The sequence below is a fragment of the Nelumbo nucifera genome, chromosome 7, assembly GCF_055504915.1.
Source record: "Nelumbo nucifera cultivar China Antique chromosome 7, China Antique-T2T, whole genome shotgun sequence".
Lineage (NCBI taxonomy): Eukaryota > Viridiplantae > Streptophyta > Magnoliopsida > Proteales > Nelumbonaceae > Nelumbo > Nelumbo nucifera.
Window position 1 is genome coordinate 14,911,548 of NC_142655.1, and position 21,698 is coordinate 14,933,245.

At 37.5% G+C, this 21,698-nt stretch overlaps 1 protein-coding gene across 2 annotated transcripts in view; it reads right to left on the reverse strand.

Annotated features, from left to right (window-relative positions):
• Nucleotides 1-19,428, reverse strand: part of PYD2 (pyrimidine 2) — a 56,524-nt gene extending 37,096 nt beyond the window's left edge. For both annotated transcript variants that reach the window (XM_010249180.3, XM_010249179.3), the window contains exons 1-6: nucleotides 18,905-19,428; nucleotides 18,650-18,805; nucleotides 16,763-16,814; nucleotides 5,837-6,106; nucleotides 5,479-5,690; nucleotides 3,629-3,749 (exon numbers count right to left, since the gene is read on the reverse strand). In XM_010249180.3, the coding sequence (XP_010247482.1) occupies nucleotides 3,629-3,749; nucleotides 5,479-5,690; nucleotides 5,837-6,106; nucleotides 16,763-16,814; nucleotides 18,650-18,805; nucleotides 18,905-19,057 (964 nt within the window). In that variant the 5' untranslated portion in view covers nucleotides 19,058-19,428. The remainder of the gene's footprint in view (nucleotides 1-3,628; nucleotides 3,750-5,478; nucleotides 5,691-5,836; nucleotides 6,107-16,762; nucleotides 16,815-18,649; nucleotides 18,806-18,904) is intronic.
• Between the last annotated feature and the right edge of the window lie 2,270 nt (nucleotides 19,429-21,698).

A 21,698-nucleotide genomic window follows, 5' to 3' on the forward strand; every position in this document is an offset into this window, starting at 1 on the left:
ATAATTTTCTTGCATCCACTTTTCATATGATGGATCATCTTCCAAAGGAGCTTTGCTCCCGAAGATAAAACCCCAATTGCCTCTACTGCAGATATTAATTTTTACTGATTGTGACCAAGTCAGATAATTAGTTCCATCTAGCTTGACTGTGGTCACAGCCAGTAGAGAGTCTACAGGGGCTCCCGGAACCTATCCGGATTCAGCAACATGCTTGTTTTCAACTTCTGAAGGGTTCATCTTCTTAAAATACTTCAAAAATAACTTCAACAACTTCGAATAACAACAAATGAAGACAAAATAAAAATTGTGTTGTGAGCCAACCTCTATGCAGCCGTACCAACTACCTACGTCACACCTGGAAGCCGGGAGAAATAGAGAAATCTCAGTCGCTCCTTGTAGACTTCACAGAACACCAATCCACTTGAATCGATCTTCAAGATGAAGGATGAGAAGACTTTCAGTCACTGAGCACCCAGGTCAAACTCCCTATGGGGCCCGTAATCAGATTTCTCCAAAAAATTAGGGTTTCGAGCAACACACTTGAATCTGTCAGGAGGATGACAAAACCAGCCCCCTTCTCTCCAAAAACCACTAACAACTAGGCTGAAATAGGTTTCTTTAACTATTCATACGATTCAGTTCTCCATACACACTGGGTATGGGAAAAAAGAGGTGAAAAAAGGAAAAAGTCGAGCCTGCTCTGATACCAAGAAGAAAAACAGCATTTTGAAAAGAAAGGACTGTTTAAAAAGTTGCAGAAAATCAAAAGGAAGTAGCAGAAATCAAGTTTCAAGAAGAGAGAAGAAGAAGGTAAGTTAAACTTTAGTAATTTATAGAGAGGCCCCTAGTTGGGCAGAAAATTAAAAAACATAACATAAGAAAGAATAAAGCCCAGATTAAGGCCCATTACAACAAAGAACATAAAAGATAAAAAGAATAAACAGCCTATGGGCCATTCGGCCCATCTTCTCTACATCAGTTTACACCAAAATCCGAAATTTTCTCATTTTGGGCAGTTTTTGTCCTTTTGTGCCAAAATATGTCCGGTTTCTCTCATATTTTGGATGCCCTATAGATCTTCATAATCTCTCACTCAACCACAACCTAGATTATTCATCCTTTCTACAAGTAGGGGTGGACATGAACCAAGCTTTTCACGAGCTATTCGAGTAAGGCCCATTACAACAAAGAACATAAAAGATAAAAAGAATAAACAGCCTATGGGCCATTCGGCCCATCTTCTCTACATCAGTTTACACCAAAATCCGAAATTTTCTCATTTTGGGCAGTTTTTGTCCTTTTGTGCCAAAATATGTCCGGTTTCTCTCACATTTTGGATGCCCTATAGATCTTCATAATCTCTCACTCAACCACAACCTAGATTATTCATCCTTTTCTACAAGTAAGGGTGGACATGAACCAAGCTTTTCACGAGCTATTCGAGCTCAGCTTATGAAAGGCTCGACTCGGCTCAATCTAAGCTAAGCTCGACCCCAGTGAATCTTGGGCTAGTATTATATAGAATATTCTTAATATTTTTAATTTTTATATGTATAATTTTATCTATATATATAATACTTTACATGTATAATTTTTTATTTTTTATATGAAGCTTGGATCACTATCAAGCTCAAGTTTTTTTACAGGAAATTGTAACTTTCATTGATGAAGTTAAATAAAGAGCAAATATCACCACCCAAAGGATGGTTGGATAAGCCAAAACAATATTACCTTACAAACAAGCCCAAAATAAAGCCTCCCTATTAACTCCTTGCTTAGCTAAAGCGTCAGCCATTCCATTTTCTGACCTTCTTACTCATCTAAATTGCACCCCAAGCTCCATTGCTAAGCTCACAATTTCTCTTAGTGGTTGTCTGAGTGACCACACTCCTAGGTTTCTAGCTTGCAACCACCCTATTACAGCTTAGAGTCTCCTTCCGCTTCTAAGTGTTACACTCCCAATGGTTTTGCCAATCTCAGGCCTTGGATAAGGCCTTGACTTCTACCCTTAAAGAGTCTCCCACCTCAATTGGGCTAGAGTATAGGGTCAACACTCTTTCTTCCTCATCTCTGAAAACACCCCCCAACTCCCGATGGGCCTGGATTACCTGAGGAGCTTCCATCAAAATTCAATTTCACCCTGAACTATGGTGGTGGGGACCAACTCTCTTGAACTAAAGGATAAGAGGAAGAGGATACAGCTGTAGTACTCCAACTTCTAATTAAATCAACTGGGGAAAAGTTCTTGAAAAGTTGCAAAGCTTTCAGCCAATATAGAATCTTGATGGTAATGCCCTCAACAAGTGCTTCCTTGGATTTTTCTTTCCCTTGGAAAATCATATTATTTCTCTCTTCCCAAATCAACCAAAGGATGGATGCTCTTGTTATTATCCACTATCAAGTTCAAGTTGAGCCGAGCTCAAACTCAAGCCTCATGCTTTACTATTGAGAAGAGCTTGAATAGCCAAATATTTGGCTTGGCTCAACTCAAATTCACCCCTATCCATAGATATACTCCAAATTACCAAATGCCATCACCTCTTACAACTACCCAGAGCAAGCCAATATACAAAGTTTCATTGCAAAATTCTAACCTAAAACCCCCAATTCGAAACTTTTCACAATTTTGAGACAAATTTGCACTTGTTATAATTAAGCTTTAAGACCCTTCCTAAACCATATTCTAGCTAATCAATACCTTAATATGTTCACTCTTGGGTCAAGGCAATCCCATACCACTAGCCAACTAGGACAAAAAACATAGAAGAAAACAATATTCAAATCAGTGTTTAACTTGGTTGTAGGGACCTTTAGAATCACTTTGGATGGACATAAACACGGGAGTTGGAACCTGCCATGTGTCCAAGAGCATAACTTGGCAAGATGAGAAAACATGGACTAGTAGACATGTCTATGGAAAAGTATATACTATTAAAACACTTCATATTTTTTTGAATTCTAACATTATATACCTACAAGAAGGGGTCTAATTAAAGTGTTGCCTTTGTCACTAAGTAGAATTTGGTATAAAAAATGGCTTTTATCTTGTAAATTACCTCATCATTTATGTCAAATAAGCTAAAAGGAAATTGTACGTAGAAGTGTCCTCAGGAATCCTTGGAGTGTTGAGTATCTGACATGGGGCAAATCGTCCATTTAGAAGAGTCCATGCAACACTGTTTTATAGTGATCATGAACCCCAGGGAACCATACAGAAATCTTAAATAGTAAAAGAAGATCACAGTCAAGAAACAACATACCATAAGCAAATCCATAGACCAAACCTCTCCAACACAACATGCTCTAAAATGCACAAAGGCTCCACAGTAGCAAGATTTGATGCAATAACTTACAATTTCTTTTATTCCATTTATTGTCTAAGTGTGGAAACGTTCTTCAAGGTAGAGACTAGGTCACAATAACTTAGAATCATGGATAGCACCAATCAAGTGTAACTTTAGGATCAAGGTTCAAAGATTGATGATATGCAGACATCATGGTCCCATTTCTAAGTAAATTCAAAATGCAAGTTATGCCCAATCAGTAACATGAAAGATTCTTAAAAATTGATGTCATCCCTATATGTATCTAAACACAATGAAGATAGAAAATGAGAATAGACCCTAACCTGCCTTTCTAGCTTTTGCTATCTCTTCCATTGCATCAATGCTCATGACATGAACCACATAAAGTGGTGTATTCACAAAACTTGCTAAACGAATAGCTCTACCAGTTGCTTCCCCTTCTAGCTGCAGAAGAATAGAACTAAATGAGAAATTAGATCAAAAGCATAACCTTGTAGGTATTACCAAAAAAAAAAAAGTGCTAACAAACAAAGTTACAAGTGTACCCTTGTCCAAGGATCACTAAAATAATCATGTTTTATGACTAATTAATCTTAATAACTAATTCAAAGACCCTCTAACAGAAGTAGATCAATTAGAAATGCAAGAATTAACTTAGAAGCAACTAGAAATCATCAAAACAGAATTGAAAACAATTAATTAGTGAAATCAGAGGTATGACAGTTTCCTCTTCTTGATCTTTTTTGGCTTGTCAATTGTCACATGCCTCTCCATACTTGAGTGTTGTGGCCTCTACATCAATCCCCTCCATTTGAAGAGGACTGGTCCCTGATTCTTGTAATGCTAGCATGAGCTGATGGTACTCATAAAGGTTAGCAACATTGAAAGTCCTAGATATATTCATGGGAGTACCTAAGTAGGTACGTCCACCACATAGGTATTGTTACTAATCTTCTTCAAGATCTTGTAACCTGTTGGCAATTTATCCTCCGTAAGAAACACAATCACCTCATTACCTTCTCTGAAAACTTTAAAATGCCTATTCTAGTTAGCTGCTTCTTTGTACTTGGCATTGGCTACTTCTAAGTGCTTTCTTTACTTCTTCATAAGTGGAAATAATCTTATCAACAAAAAGCTCTGGTGCTATGATATACCTCAACATTCTTGGAAGTGGAACCAAGTCCAATGTATGTCAAGGAGTATGCCCCACGACTTGAAAAGTTTTGGGTCATTCCTTTATTCCCAAAGTTGCAACAATGAATAGATTAGAAGTATGGACACTTCCCCTATACTTGCGCTGCTGTATTATGTGGCTGTGGCCATGAATTATAAGTATGGTCACTTCCCCCATACCTATAACACTTGTTCCCAATAGATGTTCCTAGGGATTGCTGTTTCTAGGCTGCTTTCTTTACTGTATAGGTTGGTTTTATTTCATGTGTGGTTGATTTTGTTTCTCCATAGGCTGATATTTTCACTAATAGATATCAGTGAATCGTGTAATAGGGGCTCCAGCTCTTAGAAAAGTCATGGAGGTGTGCTGGTTGTCTCTAACAACCTCCTTTCCCCTTTCAAATGTTGTCTCAACCCTGGACATCTCACCTAAGTAAAGCCTTCCAAGTTGTTGGCCTCTGTTTGGATAGCATTCAAGGTGCTTTCTAGCCTTAATAGCAAGGCAAATGGCCTCATTCAAGTCTCATACATCTCAGTCTGCCATTCTTTCTTGTATGGCTGATTTAAGGTCATTAATATAAAATGTAGCCTTTTGTTATGTGGTTTTAGCCAACTCATTAGAAACTGAAAGTCAAAAAAACTCAGATGCATACTTCCTAATACCACCTGTACCTTGCACACAATGCAGCATTGCTGAAACGAATATTGATCAAAACTACACAGAAGGAAATGAGCCTTAAGTAACTATTTCATTCTCGTCAAAGTTCTAATGGATTATAAGGCTGTTAGTTCATGTTATGTAATTGATGATGCCATATCACCCTCTCCTTTCCAGGGTTTGATGTAATTTTTCCTTGTTATAATAAAACTCCTTTTGCTTTTCCTTCACAAAAGAAATGCTTTCCTTACAATATTTTAGAAAGTCTAAAAATGAAATTCTAATAAATTTTCATAATAATATAAGCTTGTAAAAAAAAGGAAAAGATGTTTTAAGTCTTACCACAGGAGGCCTTGAAAGCACATGACCCTCTGGACCAGTAATACCAAGTTCTATCATCTTTTTCTGACCCTCAGCTACAGCATCTCCATTTTCTGCATGGACCATAGCTAAGGCACCAAGAGATTTGCATGCTTTCATGCCTTTCAGTAGAAGTTCATCATTAATCATAAGAGACCCTTTGTAGGCAAGAAAAAACTTGAAAGAGTTGATACCTATGAGCCACATGACAAGACTTAGAACTCTCCCCAGATGGAAATAAATAACTACATCAGGATACCCATAATAATGGCCCTTCAACATAATGAACTTCTGGTTGATAACCAATTCAAAAGGCAAGATGCAAGTAGCACATGCTAACCTTTCTCCTTAACCATAATCTCCATCTCTCTTTCAACATATTCATCCCATTTTGTGATGGCCATATGGAAACCATAATCCATGCATGATTTCTTTGCTTTTTTTGCATAGGCTTCGAACCCAGCAGATAAACTACCATTAACTGGTATTACAAAGTCAATGTGCATTGTTGTTCCCCCTGATAATGCAGCAGCCTGACCACTGAAGAAGTCATCTATGGTCTCAGTACCCATAAACTCCATCTCTAGATGCGTGTGAGGATCAATCCCTCCTGTTAATCATAGAAATCAAAACCACAGTCCATTATTAAGATATGAATAGTATAAAAAAGCACATGGTAGTGTTTATGCGATAGCTTAAGATTATAATATATATATATTGGAGATTTGAGATTTCATTTCATTTAAGAGTGATTGGATGAAAAGAAACCATCCTCAATTCCTCTATCCAATGCATGCCATGAATTGATAAGGGTAGGAAGACACAATTGTAGGGTGTCTTGACAGTAAATCTGATTGAAGGTTACAGTAAAGAGAAGAGAAGAGAAGAGAAGAGGATAGAAGAGAAGAGAAGAAGGAGGGAAGAAGTGTTGAGGCAATGGAACAGTGCTGGCGGCGCCAGCTTCATTATAATATATAGGGCGAAAAAATAAGAAGAGAAATGACCCTTGTGCCCCTACTAAGTGGTAGTACAATAATAGATTAAAATAAAAAAAGGCTTTAATCATCCAAACAGACCCTAACAAACATAAAATCAATTATTTTAACACTTTCAACACTCCCCCTCAAGTTGGAGCATATATGTCAATCATGCCCAACTTGTCACACAAATCATTATGTCGCACATGATGAAGGCCTTTGGTGAAAATGTCTGCAAAAAAGGCTTTAATCATCCAAACAGACCCTAACAAACATAAAATCAATTATTTTAACACTTTCAACACTCCCCCTCAAGTTGGAGCATATATGTCAATCATGCCCAACTTGTCACACAAATCATTATGTCGCACATGATGAAGGCCTTTGGTGAAAATGTCTGCAAGTTGTTCTTCTGAGCTGACATATGGGGTGCACACTTCTCCACTTACAAGTTTCTCTCTAATAAAATGCTTGTTCACTTCAATGTGTTTCATCCTATCATGGAGGACTGGATTAGCTGCAATGTTGATAGCAGCTTTATTGTCGCAATAGAGTGACATAGGGTGCTAACTGTAAAACTTAGTTCTCCTAACAGAGTTCTTATCCACATGATTTCAGCAACTCCATGAGACATAGCTTTGTATTATGCTTCAGCACTAGACCTAGCCACCACAGTTTGCTTCTTACTTCTCCATGTGACTAGGTTTCCCCTACAAAGGCACAATATCCACTGGTAGACTTTCGGTCATCAACTGCCCCTGCCCAATCAGCATCAGTATATACCTCCACCTTTAAATGTCCATGTTTTTGAAACAGCAAACCAGCTCTAGAAAACTTCTTGAGGTATCTGAGGATCCTCTCTGCAGCTTCAAGGTGAGTTGTCTTAGGATTGTGCATGAACTAACTAAGGACACCCACTGCATAAGCAATATCAAGCCTGGTCATAGACAAATACAAGAGTCTCCCTACAAGTCTCTGAAACTTCTTCACATCTTTCAAGAACTCTCCCTGACTATCTCCCAGATGATGGTTAGGTTCAATTGGTGAGTCAATTGGTCTAACCCCCAGTTTGCTTGTATCTTCTAATAGATCTAGTACATACTTCCGTTGGGAAATAAAGATGCCCTTGTGAGAGCAGGCAACTTCAATTCCAAGGAAATAACGTAAGGGGCCTAGATCTTTCACCTCAAATTGAGTGGCAAAGAACTTTTTTAGTCTCTGTATTTCAGCCTCCCAATCTCCTGTGATCACTATGGCATCCACATACACAATTAGAGCTGCAATTTTCCCTTCACCTTTCTTTACAAATAGTGTGTGATGTGTGATATGACTGGCATTGTTTGAACCCCATCTGTTGAACTGTTGAGTGGAACTTACTAAACCAGGCCTGAGGAGATTGTTTCAACTCATATAAAGATTTTTTTAGCTTGCACACTTTCTGTTCACTGCCTTTAGCACAAAATCCTAGAGGTTGGGTCATGTACACTTCCTCTTCTAAGTCACTATTCAAGAAAGCATTTTTGATGTCCAACTGGTGAAGTTCCCAGTCAAGATTTGCTGCTAGTGAAAGGAGAATTCTGACAGAGTTCATCTTGGCTACTGGGGCAAAAGTCTCTGCATAGTCCACTCCATATACTTGTATAAAACCTTTTGCCACCAGCCTGACCTTGTACCTTTCAACAATTCCATCAGCCTTGTGTTTCACTGTGAACACCCACTTGCACCCCACTGGTTCCTTCCCTTCAGGAAAATCCACCAACTCCCAAGTGTCATTTTTATGTAATGCATTAATCTCTTCCTTCATTGCATCTGTCCATTCAGGTTTGGATAAAGCTTCTGCCACATTCTTAGGAACAGGGATACTGTCAACAGAGGAGAGGAATGCACGATATGAAGATGAAATATGATCATAGGACACAAAGTGAGAGATAGGATGGTTAGTGGTACAAATCTAACACCCTTTCTCTTAGCAATAGGAACATCAAGATCATTAATGACAGGGGAATCAACATTGAGAAGAGCAGGCATATCAATAGAAGCAAGTGTACCTAGCTAATGGGAAGGATCAACCTCCGGTGAAGCCGATGATGTTGGTTGCATAGTGTCAGGTTCCACGGCTCTTGAACTCTGTTGGCTTTTGTGGCGGCGAAGAAAGACACAGAATGGAGGAGGGTCAGGTAGAGGAGGTATTGAGTCTGAGCCTGTTTCTCCTCAACCCTACTCTCCCCATGAGGAGAAACCGAGAAGAAAGGTTGATTCTCAAAGGACACATCTATTGAGACATAGTACTTACGAGAGACGGGATCATAGCAACGGTACCCCTTTTGAGATAGAGGGTAACCAAGGAAGATACAAGGAATAGCACGAGGATCAAATTTACCCCGAGTAGGTGACAAGTTATGAATAAAGCAACGGCACCTAAAAACACGCATTGGAATGGGGAACAATAGAGCTATAGGAAACAAAAGCTGATGTGAGACTTATACTCTAGTAACAAGCCACGAGTTACTTAGAGAAGATGATGGTTTTTTCTTTCAGCAACACCGTTTTGCTGAGGTGTCCTAGCACAAGAGCTTCGTTGAAGTGATCCACTCGAAGCAAAGAATTCTGTGAGATCACTATGGAAGTATTCCTTTGCATTGTCCGACTGGAAAATATGGATTTCGGTTTGGAACTGAGTGAACACCATGCGTTGAAAGTCTTTCACAATTTTAGACACTTCCTCTCTAGATCGCATAGGGTAAACCCAGGTGTATCTAGAGTAATCATCAATCAAGGTAATGAAGTACTTATATCCAACCTCAGTAGGTAGAGTAACAGGGCCCCAAACATCAAAATAAACAATATGAAACGGAAATTCAGATCTTTTATTTCTCAATGGAAAAGAGCTTATACAATGTTTACTCAATTGACATGTCTGACACTGAAACTGACTCACTAGCAAAGACTCAAACAACTTTGAAAACATAACTTTTAACGACTCAAAAGAAAGATGACCAAGACGACTATGCCATAAATAGGCTTGACTCTCACTGGACGAACTCAATGACTCTGTAGCCACAAGACCAGCTTTATTCTCCAACACGTAGAGGCCAAATCCTGAAACACAGATGAAGACGGATAGAAAGTAACTGAACAGTTCAAGGAGTGAGTAATAATACTAATGGAAAACAGATTTATAGGTAATTTAGGAGAATGTAGTACGTTAGAAAGGGTAAGGCCGAGTGGGAGAGATATGGTTCCTTGGCCGGCTATGGTGGAGAAAGAGCCATAAGCTAGTCTCACCTTATCTCTCCCAGAGAGAAGATTGTATGCCTGAAATAAATTTGACTTACCGGTCATGTGGTTTGAGGCTCCGGAGTCAATTACCCAAAGGGAATCAAAGGTACGAGATGACACAGGAAAGGCAGTGGCAGTGTTACCTGAAGCAGATGCAAAAGAGGTAGAAGGAGTAGGACCAGTATCCATCTGGCGAAGAGTCCTACCGTATAACTCCAAATGGTCACGGAAGGAGTTGATGATCTCTTCCTTAGGGTCAGAACTGGGATGCCTTTCCTGAGTTACCATGGAACCAGTCTCTTGAGATGCCATATTAGCTGAGTTATACCTTTTCTAATTCTGATGACTTGGTTTCTTGCCCTGATCAGTTGTTGACTTCTTACCCAAATCCTGTGCCCATTTAAGTTTTCCATGGAGATCCCAGCAAGTATCTCTGGTGTGTCTTGCCTTCTGGCAGTGACTGCACCAAAGCTTACTCTTATCATTTGTTCTCTTCTGAGAGTCACCCTTCTTAACCACCTCCAACATTAGTATCTAACTTCCCTGAACAGCTAGAGCAACTGGCTCCCCCTCTGTAGAATTCATCACATTTCTTCTACTTTCTTCTGACTGAACCAAGGCATAAACCTCCTGAACTGATGGCAAGTCTTTACTTCCCAAGATCTGCACCCTGATGGACTCATATGAAGGATTCAGCCCCAAGAGTAAGGCAAATACCCATTGCTGAGATACAAGTGATTTGTATGCCTTTGCATCCTCATCAAACTTCCAATTAACATTCTGATAGTGATCAAGTTCTTTCCATATCGATGTCAGATCCGAATAGTACACCGAGAGACTCCTTTCTCCCTACTTACAAGTGGACGATTCAGCTTGCAGTTTGTATATCTTGGCATAGTGTCTCTGCTCTGAATAGGTGAACTTTGCTTGTTTCCATATTTCACAAGTAGTTTCAGCCCACATAAAAGTTTTTCTCACCTGTGGCAGCATGGAAACCAAGAGCCAAGACATCACCATACTATTTTCTTGGTTCCATCTATCATATTCAGCACTTCCACTCTTCGGTTCCTTCACTTTCTCATTGATGTATCATATTTTTCCTCTAGCAATGATGTAGAGTTTTATTCCCCTAGACCATTCAAGGTAATTCAGACCATCAAAGGAAATGACAGCCATGGGGAAACTCATATCCATTCTCCACACATAACAAGTGATTAGTCCACCCACACTGCAGTTTTTGGACTTAATCTGAGCACAAGACCAGCACCAATTTCCAGAATAAACAAGATGACAGATCTGATTTTCAGACTTGTACGGAGTAGCAGTCCCAGCCAACTAGTTTTCTCAGCAGGTCTACAAGCAATAATCACAAGGGGAGATCCTTACACACAAGGCATCAAGCCAACAAGTAGAGAAAACAGGTCATACGTGACCTACAACAGCCTTTCATAGGTACAGGATCACACGATTCAAAACAAACAGAGGAAAAACCTCACAAGGGTGTACCAACATTCAGTGGTTCAGGTCCATTCGTTTTCCTCTTGGTACATGACCAAGGGAAGATAAGAAAAGAAAAGAAAAAAATGGGGTGGTACCAGTTGTAGGTCTAATTTGAACAACCCAGATGTACTCCTCTATTCCGCCCAGATTCAGCAACTTGGAGAAGACATTTGATCACCCAGATTCAATGGCCATGCTCTGATACCATCTTGACAGTAAATCTGATTGAAGGTTACAGCAAAGAGAAGAGAAGAGAAGAGAAGAGGAGAGAAGGGAAGAGAAGAAGGAAGGAAGATGAAGTGTCGAGGCAATGGAACAGTGCTGGCGGCACCAGCTTCATTATAATATATAGGGCGAAAAATAAGGGAAATGACCCTTGTGCCCCTACTAAGTGATAGTACAATAAAATATTAAAATAAAAAAGGCTTTAATCAGCCAAACAGACCCTAACAAACATAAAATCAATTATTTTAACACTTTCAACAGGGTGCATATAAAGGTGATATCCTAAACAAACCTGATCCAAAAACCAAGGCTACAACTGTCCAACCTGAAGATAATTTCTGGAAAATGATTTCATTCTTTGCCAACCATCCAACCAATGCTAGTCTCACCCAGACTAGATGGATAGAGACCCATATAATAGGGGAGCTTGACTCCAATTGATGTCGATGAATGTATGACAGGTGCAGAAGGTTAGTTTTTTCTCTTCAATCCCAGAATGAGGATATGTCTTATACTAAGATTTCAGTATAAATTGTGAACTTGTAATATTTGACAATTTAGGATAGTCAAGTTGATGGAAATCAATCAACACCCTTGGTCACTGGTCCTGATATGGCATAATGGTGGTACTTGGGATTTGGACTGAAGTGGACACCAGGGGTATTTTTTTTGTTATTTTACAGATTTTCTGTAGGGTCCAATGGTAGGGTCTGATTTGTTTATTTATAGTTTGTTTATGTTTAAAATTTCAGGGTCATTGCATAAGTAGGATTAGAGTTATTAAGTCCTGTTTGAATTGAAATAGGATATGACAGTTTAGTTTGAGCCCTACTGGGATTATTATGGGTCAATAGTTTCACTACTAGGATATGGATGTTTTACAAAAGATCAATGAAGTTTATTGAGTTTTCTTGAGCTTATGCTAATTATGGTGAGTGATTCCCATACCCAAGAGTGATTCTAGGCACCCCATGAGTGATTCTGGGTATTTTTTCTCTTCTTTCTCTCCCATTTTCTTTCTTATTCCTTCAACAAGCCATTACAGCCATCAACAGCCATAAAATTCTGACCAAAAATAGACCATTCAACCTTCTCTAAGACTGAAATTAAGCTAGTCCTACATCACAAGTACAAATTATTTTAATTGTTAGTGTTGTTTGCACTAATTTATGCTTCTATATTTACTTCTGTGTTCTAACAGCTATTCTATTATATATAAATAAATATTTTCTATAAAAATAAATAATGAAAATTCTCTATGTTGTAAGGGTGGGGGATAACACTAATATTATATACCTTAGTTGTGCTACCCATAATGCAACAACAAAATATTTAGTAGAGATGCAAGCGGATCAGACCGGATCTGATAAAGGGTATATCCGATCCGAATCCGATAAGAATCAGTCGGATTTTCAAGAGTATGATTCGAATATCTTATTGGATATCCGATTTGATTAGAATTGTAATAAAAAATTATGATATAACATAAACAATATGTTATATTATTATATAATATAATAATATATTATATAATACATAATATGTAATATACAATATATAATATATAATTATATAAATAATATATAGAATAGACATATATAATATATAATATTTCATAACTAATGGATTGGATCGGGTCATGGAAGATCAGATCGAGGCATATCCAAATTCGACCCGTGAACTAAACGGATCGACTTTCCCGATTCGATCCAATTGGTTAGGATCAATGGAGGTATCCAAATCCTGCTCTTATCAGATCGGATTCAGATTCGGATCAGATCTTATCTGAATTATTTGCAGGCCTAATATTTAGTGGGTCAAACTTGTTGCTAAGAAACCAAGAAACTTGAACAGAGGCAGCTGGATAATTCTTACCACCCAGCTGAAATGCCATCTTCTGCTATAAGAGGCATGCAGCTGGATAATTTGTGTTGCTTGTGTGGCCATGCAGATGAATCAGTAAATCATATACTGATACACCGCCCCTTATCTTATAGCTTGTGGGATCACTTTGTGAAGCTCTTTGTCCTGCAATGGGTGACACCTGGGATGCTCAAAGTCTATTCAACTCATGGCCAAATACCAGTTTCAGTAAGAGAGAAAAGTGACTTTGATCCATGTCTATGTTGGGTTGTATGGACTGAGAGTAACAGGAGGATTTTTGAGAATAAGGTAACTTCATTAGAAGAGATGATGGGTAAGGCAGTAAAAACTTTATTCAGATGGGCTGGCCTACGAAAGACTTCCTTGGCCTTAATTTCCACCTTCTCTTCAAGTTTGCATCAGATATGACTTGTATTCATTGATTTTTCTACATTGTTTGTGCATTTCTGCTTGAAGGGCCTGTACATGATAATTTTGGGTTTGCCCCTTAATAGAATCAATGATTTAAAATGCGGAGGCATGACACGAGGCGTTCCACTACCTAGAGGCGTGAAGCGTAAGCCTCCTGAACACAAGGAGGCATAAGCCTCCTTAAGAGGAAGAATCTCATTTTTCTTTATTTTTAATAAAAACATTTTATAATAAGAAAAATGAAGATGCATAAAAGAACATGGGTAAATGCACTTACCCGGGTAAGTAACTTACCGAAAAGCGAATGAGGCCTAATAGGTAACCTTCTCTTAGTCTCCCTTTCCATCTTTAAGCCATCTTCTCTTTATTAAATATGTCAATTACTTGCCACTTTGTCTTTTTTCTTTTCCATTACTATATGTTTTGATTAGTTTGTGAATACTCATTTGTATTTATATGCATTTTACTTTTTCTTTTGAACTATAGTGAATTAGTAAGTGAATAATATCAAAATAGTAAGCCAATTAGCCAATCACCAAGTCCCCATGGTTCTTTTAGGAAATATTTTTAAAAATTATAATGATTCTAACAAAATATCAAAAAAATTTTAATAATATTATATATCAATGAAATCTAAAATATCACTAGTTACCCATGGTTCTCTTAGGAAACTATTTAAAAAACATTATGAGGATTTTAACAAAGTATTGAAAAGTTTTTTAATAATATTCTAAAAATTAAACCTTAAATATACTGTCTATCAACGCAATCTGAAATATCACTGACATATCAGCAAAATATTGGAGATATTTGGAAAAAAATTAGATTCCTAGAAAATTTCGTATCACCACCTAGCAAAATGGGGATGTTTCGCCAATATCGTCGATATTGCAAACCATGGGGTTTGAAGGATAGTGAATCAAAATTCCTCAATGCCTATTTAAGTCTTTTCTTATTGCACATTATCTGTAGTAGCTGTTGGTGAGTATTGACTCTCTAGTTATACTTGGTTTGACATTATTTTTCAAGTGTCATTAAAATATACTCCATTTCTTTCTACATATTTCACCAGTTTCCAGAAATTTTTACCACCTTCAAATGGCAAAACTTTTAGCAAATCAACATCGTGAACCTTTCTAAATATCATTTATAGTCATGCCTAAAAGATTAACATGCTTCCATTATTACACCAATATAATTATTATTTCTCAGGTGAATTTCATATCATTTTTACTGTTTGTTAATCCATGTTTCAATGTGTTTCAATTAGAATTTGCTGATGATTTGCATCCAGTATATACTGAATCTTCTGGATTTTGCCCAAACTTAAATAAAATAAAAAAAGAAAAATAACAGAATAATCTATTAAAAATATATAGAACCAAAAGTGCATTAATATGTACGACAAACTTTTCCTTATATCATGTCATTGGTTTTCATAGTATTTTAATGAGTTTTTTATTATTAGAATCCTGTAATGAGTTTTGACTTCAAAATGTATGTAAGTGCAAGAATTCCCAAAAATATTTTTCCAACATCCTGAGAATTTCCATTATTTCTCAAATATCACCTAAAATTTTTCAACAAATTCACAGTATGTCTTGTATGGTTTCTGGAATAAAACATTTTCCAAGACTGACATTTTGAACCTTGCATATATTGCTTAATTTTCTAGGCTTGTCCAAAAACTAATAGCATACAAGGATATGAAATCCTCATTTAAAAATAAAGCATGCACTTCATCATATCTAAGGAAAAAAAAGTGAATTAAACAATTGAATAATTTTTAAGTCAGCCAAGTAGGTACTCAGAAAACTTCAGTGCCAAAACTAACTACATGATAATCATTACCTTTTAGTTACCCTACTATTTGGAAAGGCAAGAATATTATGCCAGCAATTCAGGATAAGTGACAAGTCTATGAACCAGATGCTTAATTTCTAATTTTCTATTTACCAATTTATGTCCTTTTTCAGAAATTAAGAAGAAACTTTATTGGCAAAAGATAAGGAGGTCATAACCCAATACACAAGCCTGGAAATGGCAATCCACACAAACCAGATTACAATCCTAACATAACAAGGATAAAAAACTAAGGCATTCTAATCATTACAGAAATTAGAAAACTGAATCTCTTGAAAATCATCGAGAATCATTGCCCAAGAAGCAATTATTATTTAAATTTCAACAATTCCTATCACTGGATTAACTTCCCAATGCCTCCCTCCAAAGATTATGCTATTCCTTTTTCCCATAAGCTCCATGAAAGAGAGAAACTCTAGAGGATACTGCCTTTTTCTGCTAAATCCTTTAGTCAGACAGGAGTCCACAACCACAAGGCAAACCATGTGACCAGGTATGACCTACTGATGCCTCAAGAGCAAGGTTCAAAATATTGATACGCCCGATACACTGGTAGAGGCGTATCGAGCGAATCGATACCTTTTTTTATTTTTTTTTCAAAACCGGTTCAGGGGGACCAGTTTAGGGCTCCTCCACCCCCTGACCCGGTCAGACCCCCGATACACCCATTGTAGGGCGTATCGGAGGGGTCCCGGAATGATACGTATCGGCCGATACGTGTCAATACTTTGAACCTTGCTCAAGAGCATGATAAAATGCCACCATACCACCAATGAGAATCTAAAACAAATTAGAGATGCTTAACAAACTCTGATTATATGCTCAAGTTGGATGCTTACCTGCTTTGACTTTTTCTAGAAAAGAAATAATAATAAGATAACACATATAGAAAGTATACTAGTATATTACTTTTTCTACAAGTAATATTTGCAAAAGTTGAACAACGACTTTTCTTAAAAACAAAGCATATACTTCATAATTTCATACTGAAAGGTCTGAGTAGTGCCAATGTTTGCTTCTTGAATGAGGCCAGATGTATGTCCCACATTTACTCTATTAAACCCCATGATATAGGTACTGAAAACCCTCAATTTTGTTGCCATTTGCATGGAAATATGAGGTTTTACCTGGCATTACATACTTCCCAGTGGCATCAAGCACAGTGACATCATCACCAACCTGCAGATAGCAAGTGTTTAAGAAAATGTCAGGCTAAGACAAGGGCCTCATAGGAACAGAACAAGGTAACCAGACAAAGGAGGTAAAATGTGGATACAGGTAAGGATGATATACTAGTTCAGTTTTGGAGCAGTGTTTCCTAGGTGAAAACTAATTCCTCTTCTCACTTCTCTAATATGGTATTGACCTTCTTTACTGCAGTAATTGGTTATAAAGAAGTTGATTATGAAGATGTTAATTTTGGAATTTTTGTAGGGAGAAGTGTATGAAGCTTTCTTATGACAAAAGATTTGGGGTTTTTAAAGTCAAGAAATATTTATCTAGTAGGTACAAAATTGAGAGGCATTGGGAATTTAGGCGCTCCATGGGATGAGAAATTGATCTATTCATTTGGTGGTTCTCCTTCAGGATAATGTGGTTTTCCTTGGGTTTGGTGTTCATTATTGTTCATGATTGGTTGCCTCAGGTTTGGGTTCTTGGGTTTTGGTGTGTGGACAGTGTTGCATGAATTCTACTAAATGGATGAAGTGTCCGTGTCAGACACACTTCTAACACCAACACTTCATGGATTCTTCAAGGACACTTCTATGTGATACTTTTCTTTCTCTCATTGCTTATGTAAATGAACAGTTAATGTACACATTGAATGTCATTATTCCTACAAAATGTTATTAAGTAACAAAGATAAACTTTTAAAACTTTTTCTGTAGGATTATAATATTAAAAATCAGCCAAGTATGGAGTGTTTTAATAGTTTATACTTGTCTATAGACATCTCCATGAGTCCTTGTTTTTCATCTTGCCAAGTCAGACTATGAGACATGCATCAGATTTTGATTCTCATGTTGTGTCCATGCAATACTGTGTATGGATCCTTCTATTAGGTAGGTGAATCATCTTCTTTCATTTTGAGGTAAGATGATTGCATCTCCTAGGGAAGGAAGAACAATGATTCTTAGATTTGGCCAAGAGTACCTCTCTTGAGAAGAGAAATTGGATCTATATAATTTTTTGGCTTATTAGTGGATTCTTTTGGACGAATCTTCAATAATGGATGCAAGCATCTTGCTGAACTGGATAAGTTTTGTGTTTATGCATTTTGTACTTTTTTGGTTTCTTATCTTGTATTGACATCATCCCGTGGTCTCATTTTTGTACAATAAAGGCATATAAGAATAATTGAAATAATTAATGCAGGAAAAATATAATAAGGCACTACTGTATGAAGAAGAACTCAAACCAATATGCACCAAGGAAGTAATAAAAGACGTTAAATATAGCATCATATAACACACATAAACACATTATCACAAACAACAATAGAGAAAATCCTAAATTTTCATTTTCTAAAAAAAAAATCAGCTAGACGAAATTTTTTTCATTGGTATATCTTAACAATTAAAAAGAAAAAAAAAAAATCAGTATGCCTATGGTGATCCTAAAACCCATTCAAACCACTGCTCAAGCCTCATCATCCTCCGCCTAAAGTACCAAACCATAGATGATGGAATTAAATCATTCACGCCCTGCCCTATCCTTCCATCTTCTTTACCTATGCTATATAACGAAATCCCTTCATCCTTCAAGGAAACAGTTGACTACATGACTATTCACTATTTCATTCACCACAAAATTGAATTATCTTAAACATTCAAAGAAAAACCAAACCAATACATTCAATTCGCCAACAGAAAAGATGAACACTACTCACTAGAGTGCTTTACACTATTATTGAGAGTGCTCGTCATCCTATAAATATTCACACTGTTATACAATTGACAAAATTCTCAAATTTACCAGTCAAAAAGAAAAATTACAACAAAATTCGACTATACCTTGATATTAGGCTGCACAGAAACAATGATCCCATCCTCAATATAAACATCCGCCACTTCCTGACGGTCAGCATTCACAACAGTTCCTCCCTTGATCAACAGTTTCGAAGAAGACGACGGTCCACACTCGGACTCTCCATATCCCACAGCACAAAACTGTAACCCATCCAATTCATACAAAAAGAACGACAGAATTCAAATTTTGAAACCAAAAAAAACCCTGAATTCACCTAAAAAAATTCCAATTCCACTTACCCCCGGAATCTCGTTCGATACGGAGATTGAAGAACGAATGAAAAGAAGAAAAAGCACACAGAACAGGTCAACATGTTGGATTCTGAAGCTGGAATCCATCGATGATCTATAACCGATAATCCGCCATGAGCGACTGAAACGAGGCTCTGCCATTCTAAGTCAAGCACCTTATCAGCAGCTGAGCAGCAGTCGCAGACAAGCAAGTAAGCGTTCGCCGATGCTCAGAAAAGACAAAGACGATGATGCACCGTTCCATTGCGGCTTCGCCTTTTATATTTGAATCCTCAGGAATCTATGACCATGACTATCAGTCTGCAACTCTGTCCAAGTATTTTCATTCAACTAGACGTCCGACGTGTCTTGGAATCTTCAATAAACTAGTACACGTGGCAAACACCAGCAGAGTCGGTCTTCAGTAGACGAGATCAAATCAGGTCTCGACAAGATCTTCAGTAGACGAAAAGGATAACAATGACCCTTGCAAGATCATAGCTATCGAAGTCATTCCGTTTGTATGTATGACTAGCTTTGGATATCGAGTGGTCATCGATAAACAGGGATGGCAATTTTCCTCCCATCCCATCCTCGCGGGATCCACCTGAATGAATCTAAATTTCCTAGTGACTTTCTCTCACAAGCACATCCATCGTGCATTAAGAATATCTCCCGTAAATAATATACGGGAGATGTTTTCAATGCATGATTGGATGTGCCTGTGAGGTGCCAGGTGTAAGGAGCAGATTTAGTCTCATTTTCTCTACTTGCACTCTCTACTCATATTGTCTTGTAAGGGTGAGAAAAAAACCGAAAATTTGATTGAAATTGAATCTAAAAATCGATTAAATAAATTGATTGGTTTGGTTTTGGTTTGGTGTTTTTAAAAAATTAAAAATATCGGTTCTTTTTGGTTAATTAATATAGAAAATCGATTGTTAACTAAATCCACTGATATACATATATTTCTATATATTTTATATATATTTATGTATATTATATATATTTATATATTATAAATTAATAAAAATGTATTATATATAAATATATATTATATAATATATGATATATTATTTATTATGATTTAGTTAATTGACTAAATGTACTGTTTAAAAATTTACTGACGCTATTATTGTCTAACTGTTAGCATCGTTAATATTTTGTCAAAACCCGTACACATGTAATAGGACATGACGTTTAAAATTTTTTAAAACCCAATATTACCCTTATCCCCTTCCTCTCAACCTGCACCCCCCTCCTCCTCGACATCTCTCTCTTCCCTCTATCTTCCTCCGACCGTAACATTCTTATCAAGATCAACCCTTCATTGAGCTCCCGAACTAACAAAGACGACGGGCCACCAAAATCCTCTACTCTCATCACTTTGTTCTTCGTCGAAGACAATGAACAGTTAAACTCTCACGAAGTCCTCGCCTTTACCGCCTTTTGTCTCTCATTTGTTGAAGTACACAAAGACCAGCAAGGAAGGAAATGGTTAAACTCGACCTCAAAGGCTCTTTAGAGCTTTGCAAATCGTTAAAAGCAAATGAACCCATCTCTGTTTCTTGTGCTACAGGCAATCCTGATGTGGTTGCGGATGAATCCCGGCCTGGGTTGGGTCTATTCTTCTGAAACTCTCATTCCGATGTCATTCTCATCTTCTTCCCCTGTTTCTTCGTCTTGACACGAACCTAGCCAATGCAAGTGACTTTCAGGGATGAGGGCTCGGGAGTGTCGAATGTAGAACCTTAGACCGTGCTTAAGATGAGATCTGGTTCTCATCTTCTTCTCTCAATAATAGAACAACTCAGTCTCCGGCTGAGTCCTTGCTGTCGCACACCAGTTGATGTTGGTCGTCGATGGTCTTGTATTAGCTAGGATTCGCATGAGAGAAGGTTGGAGGGGAATTTGAATGAGAGGGAAAAGTCCAACCCGAGTGGGAACAGCTGGGCGTTTAAAGGACTTGGGTGAAGGGTATCGGCAATAGAGGAGAAGAAGGGTTCCTTGTAGATCAAAGCGGAGAGAAATTAACACCCACCTATCGAAAGAAATCATCATCAATGATGAGTACCTACATTGAATTGACAGATGATGGGCCAGATATCAGATCTGGATTCCTTGCAGATTTGAGATCTCCAACCTTTCTCACCGTCATCTGGAAATTGTAGTGACAAGCGTCACGGGCGAAGGCGATGGTCCTCTCTATTCTTGGGCGCTCTATTGATCGTTATCCTTTGGTGGGGTTTGAAAATCTTCTTCTGGTGGAACATTTTGAAAATCCTCTATTGAACTCCATCTTAGCCTATCGGGCAAAAGGCTTTCATAGCAATCTAAGGTTAATCCAACAGAGATTCGCAGCAGTTGATGTTGTAGTGTTTCCTTCGAACAGAGATCGGTGGTAGGTCCAACGAGTAGAGATCGGTCGTCATCGGCGGCCACTCATCCAAGCTAAGTGAACCTGCACATATAGGTTAAAACGAGGGATAAAAAGGTAATTTTGTCAATCAGTCAAATGTTTGAGTTAAAGGGCAAAACTGACATTTTAGACTTTCCGTCCATGTTTAAGAACATTGATAAGACATAGACAATTGTTAGAAACAATAAGAATAGCGTGAGTCAATTTTCAAATAGTAAGGGTACACTTAGTCAATTAGTTAAACTATAAGGGTAGTTTAAGAAAATTACCCTAAAATATAATATTTTATATATATTTATAATATATATTGTACAAATTAAAAAACCAAAAAACCGATGAATTGAACCGATGGTTAATCGAACTAATCAATCGGTTAACCAATTG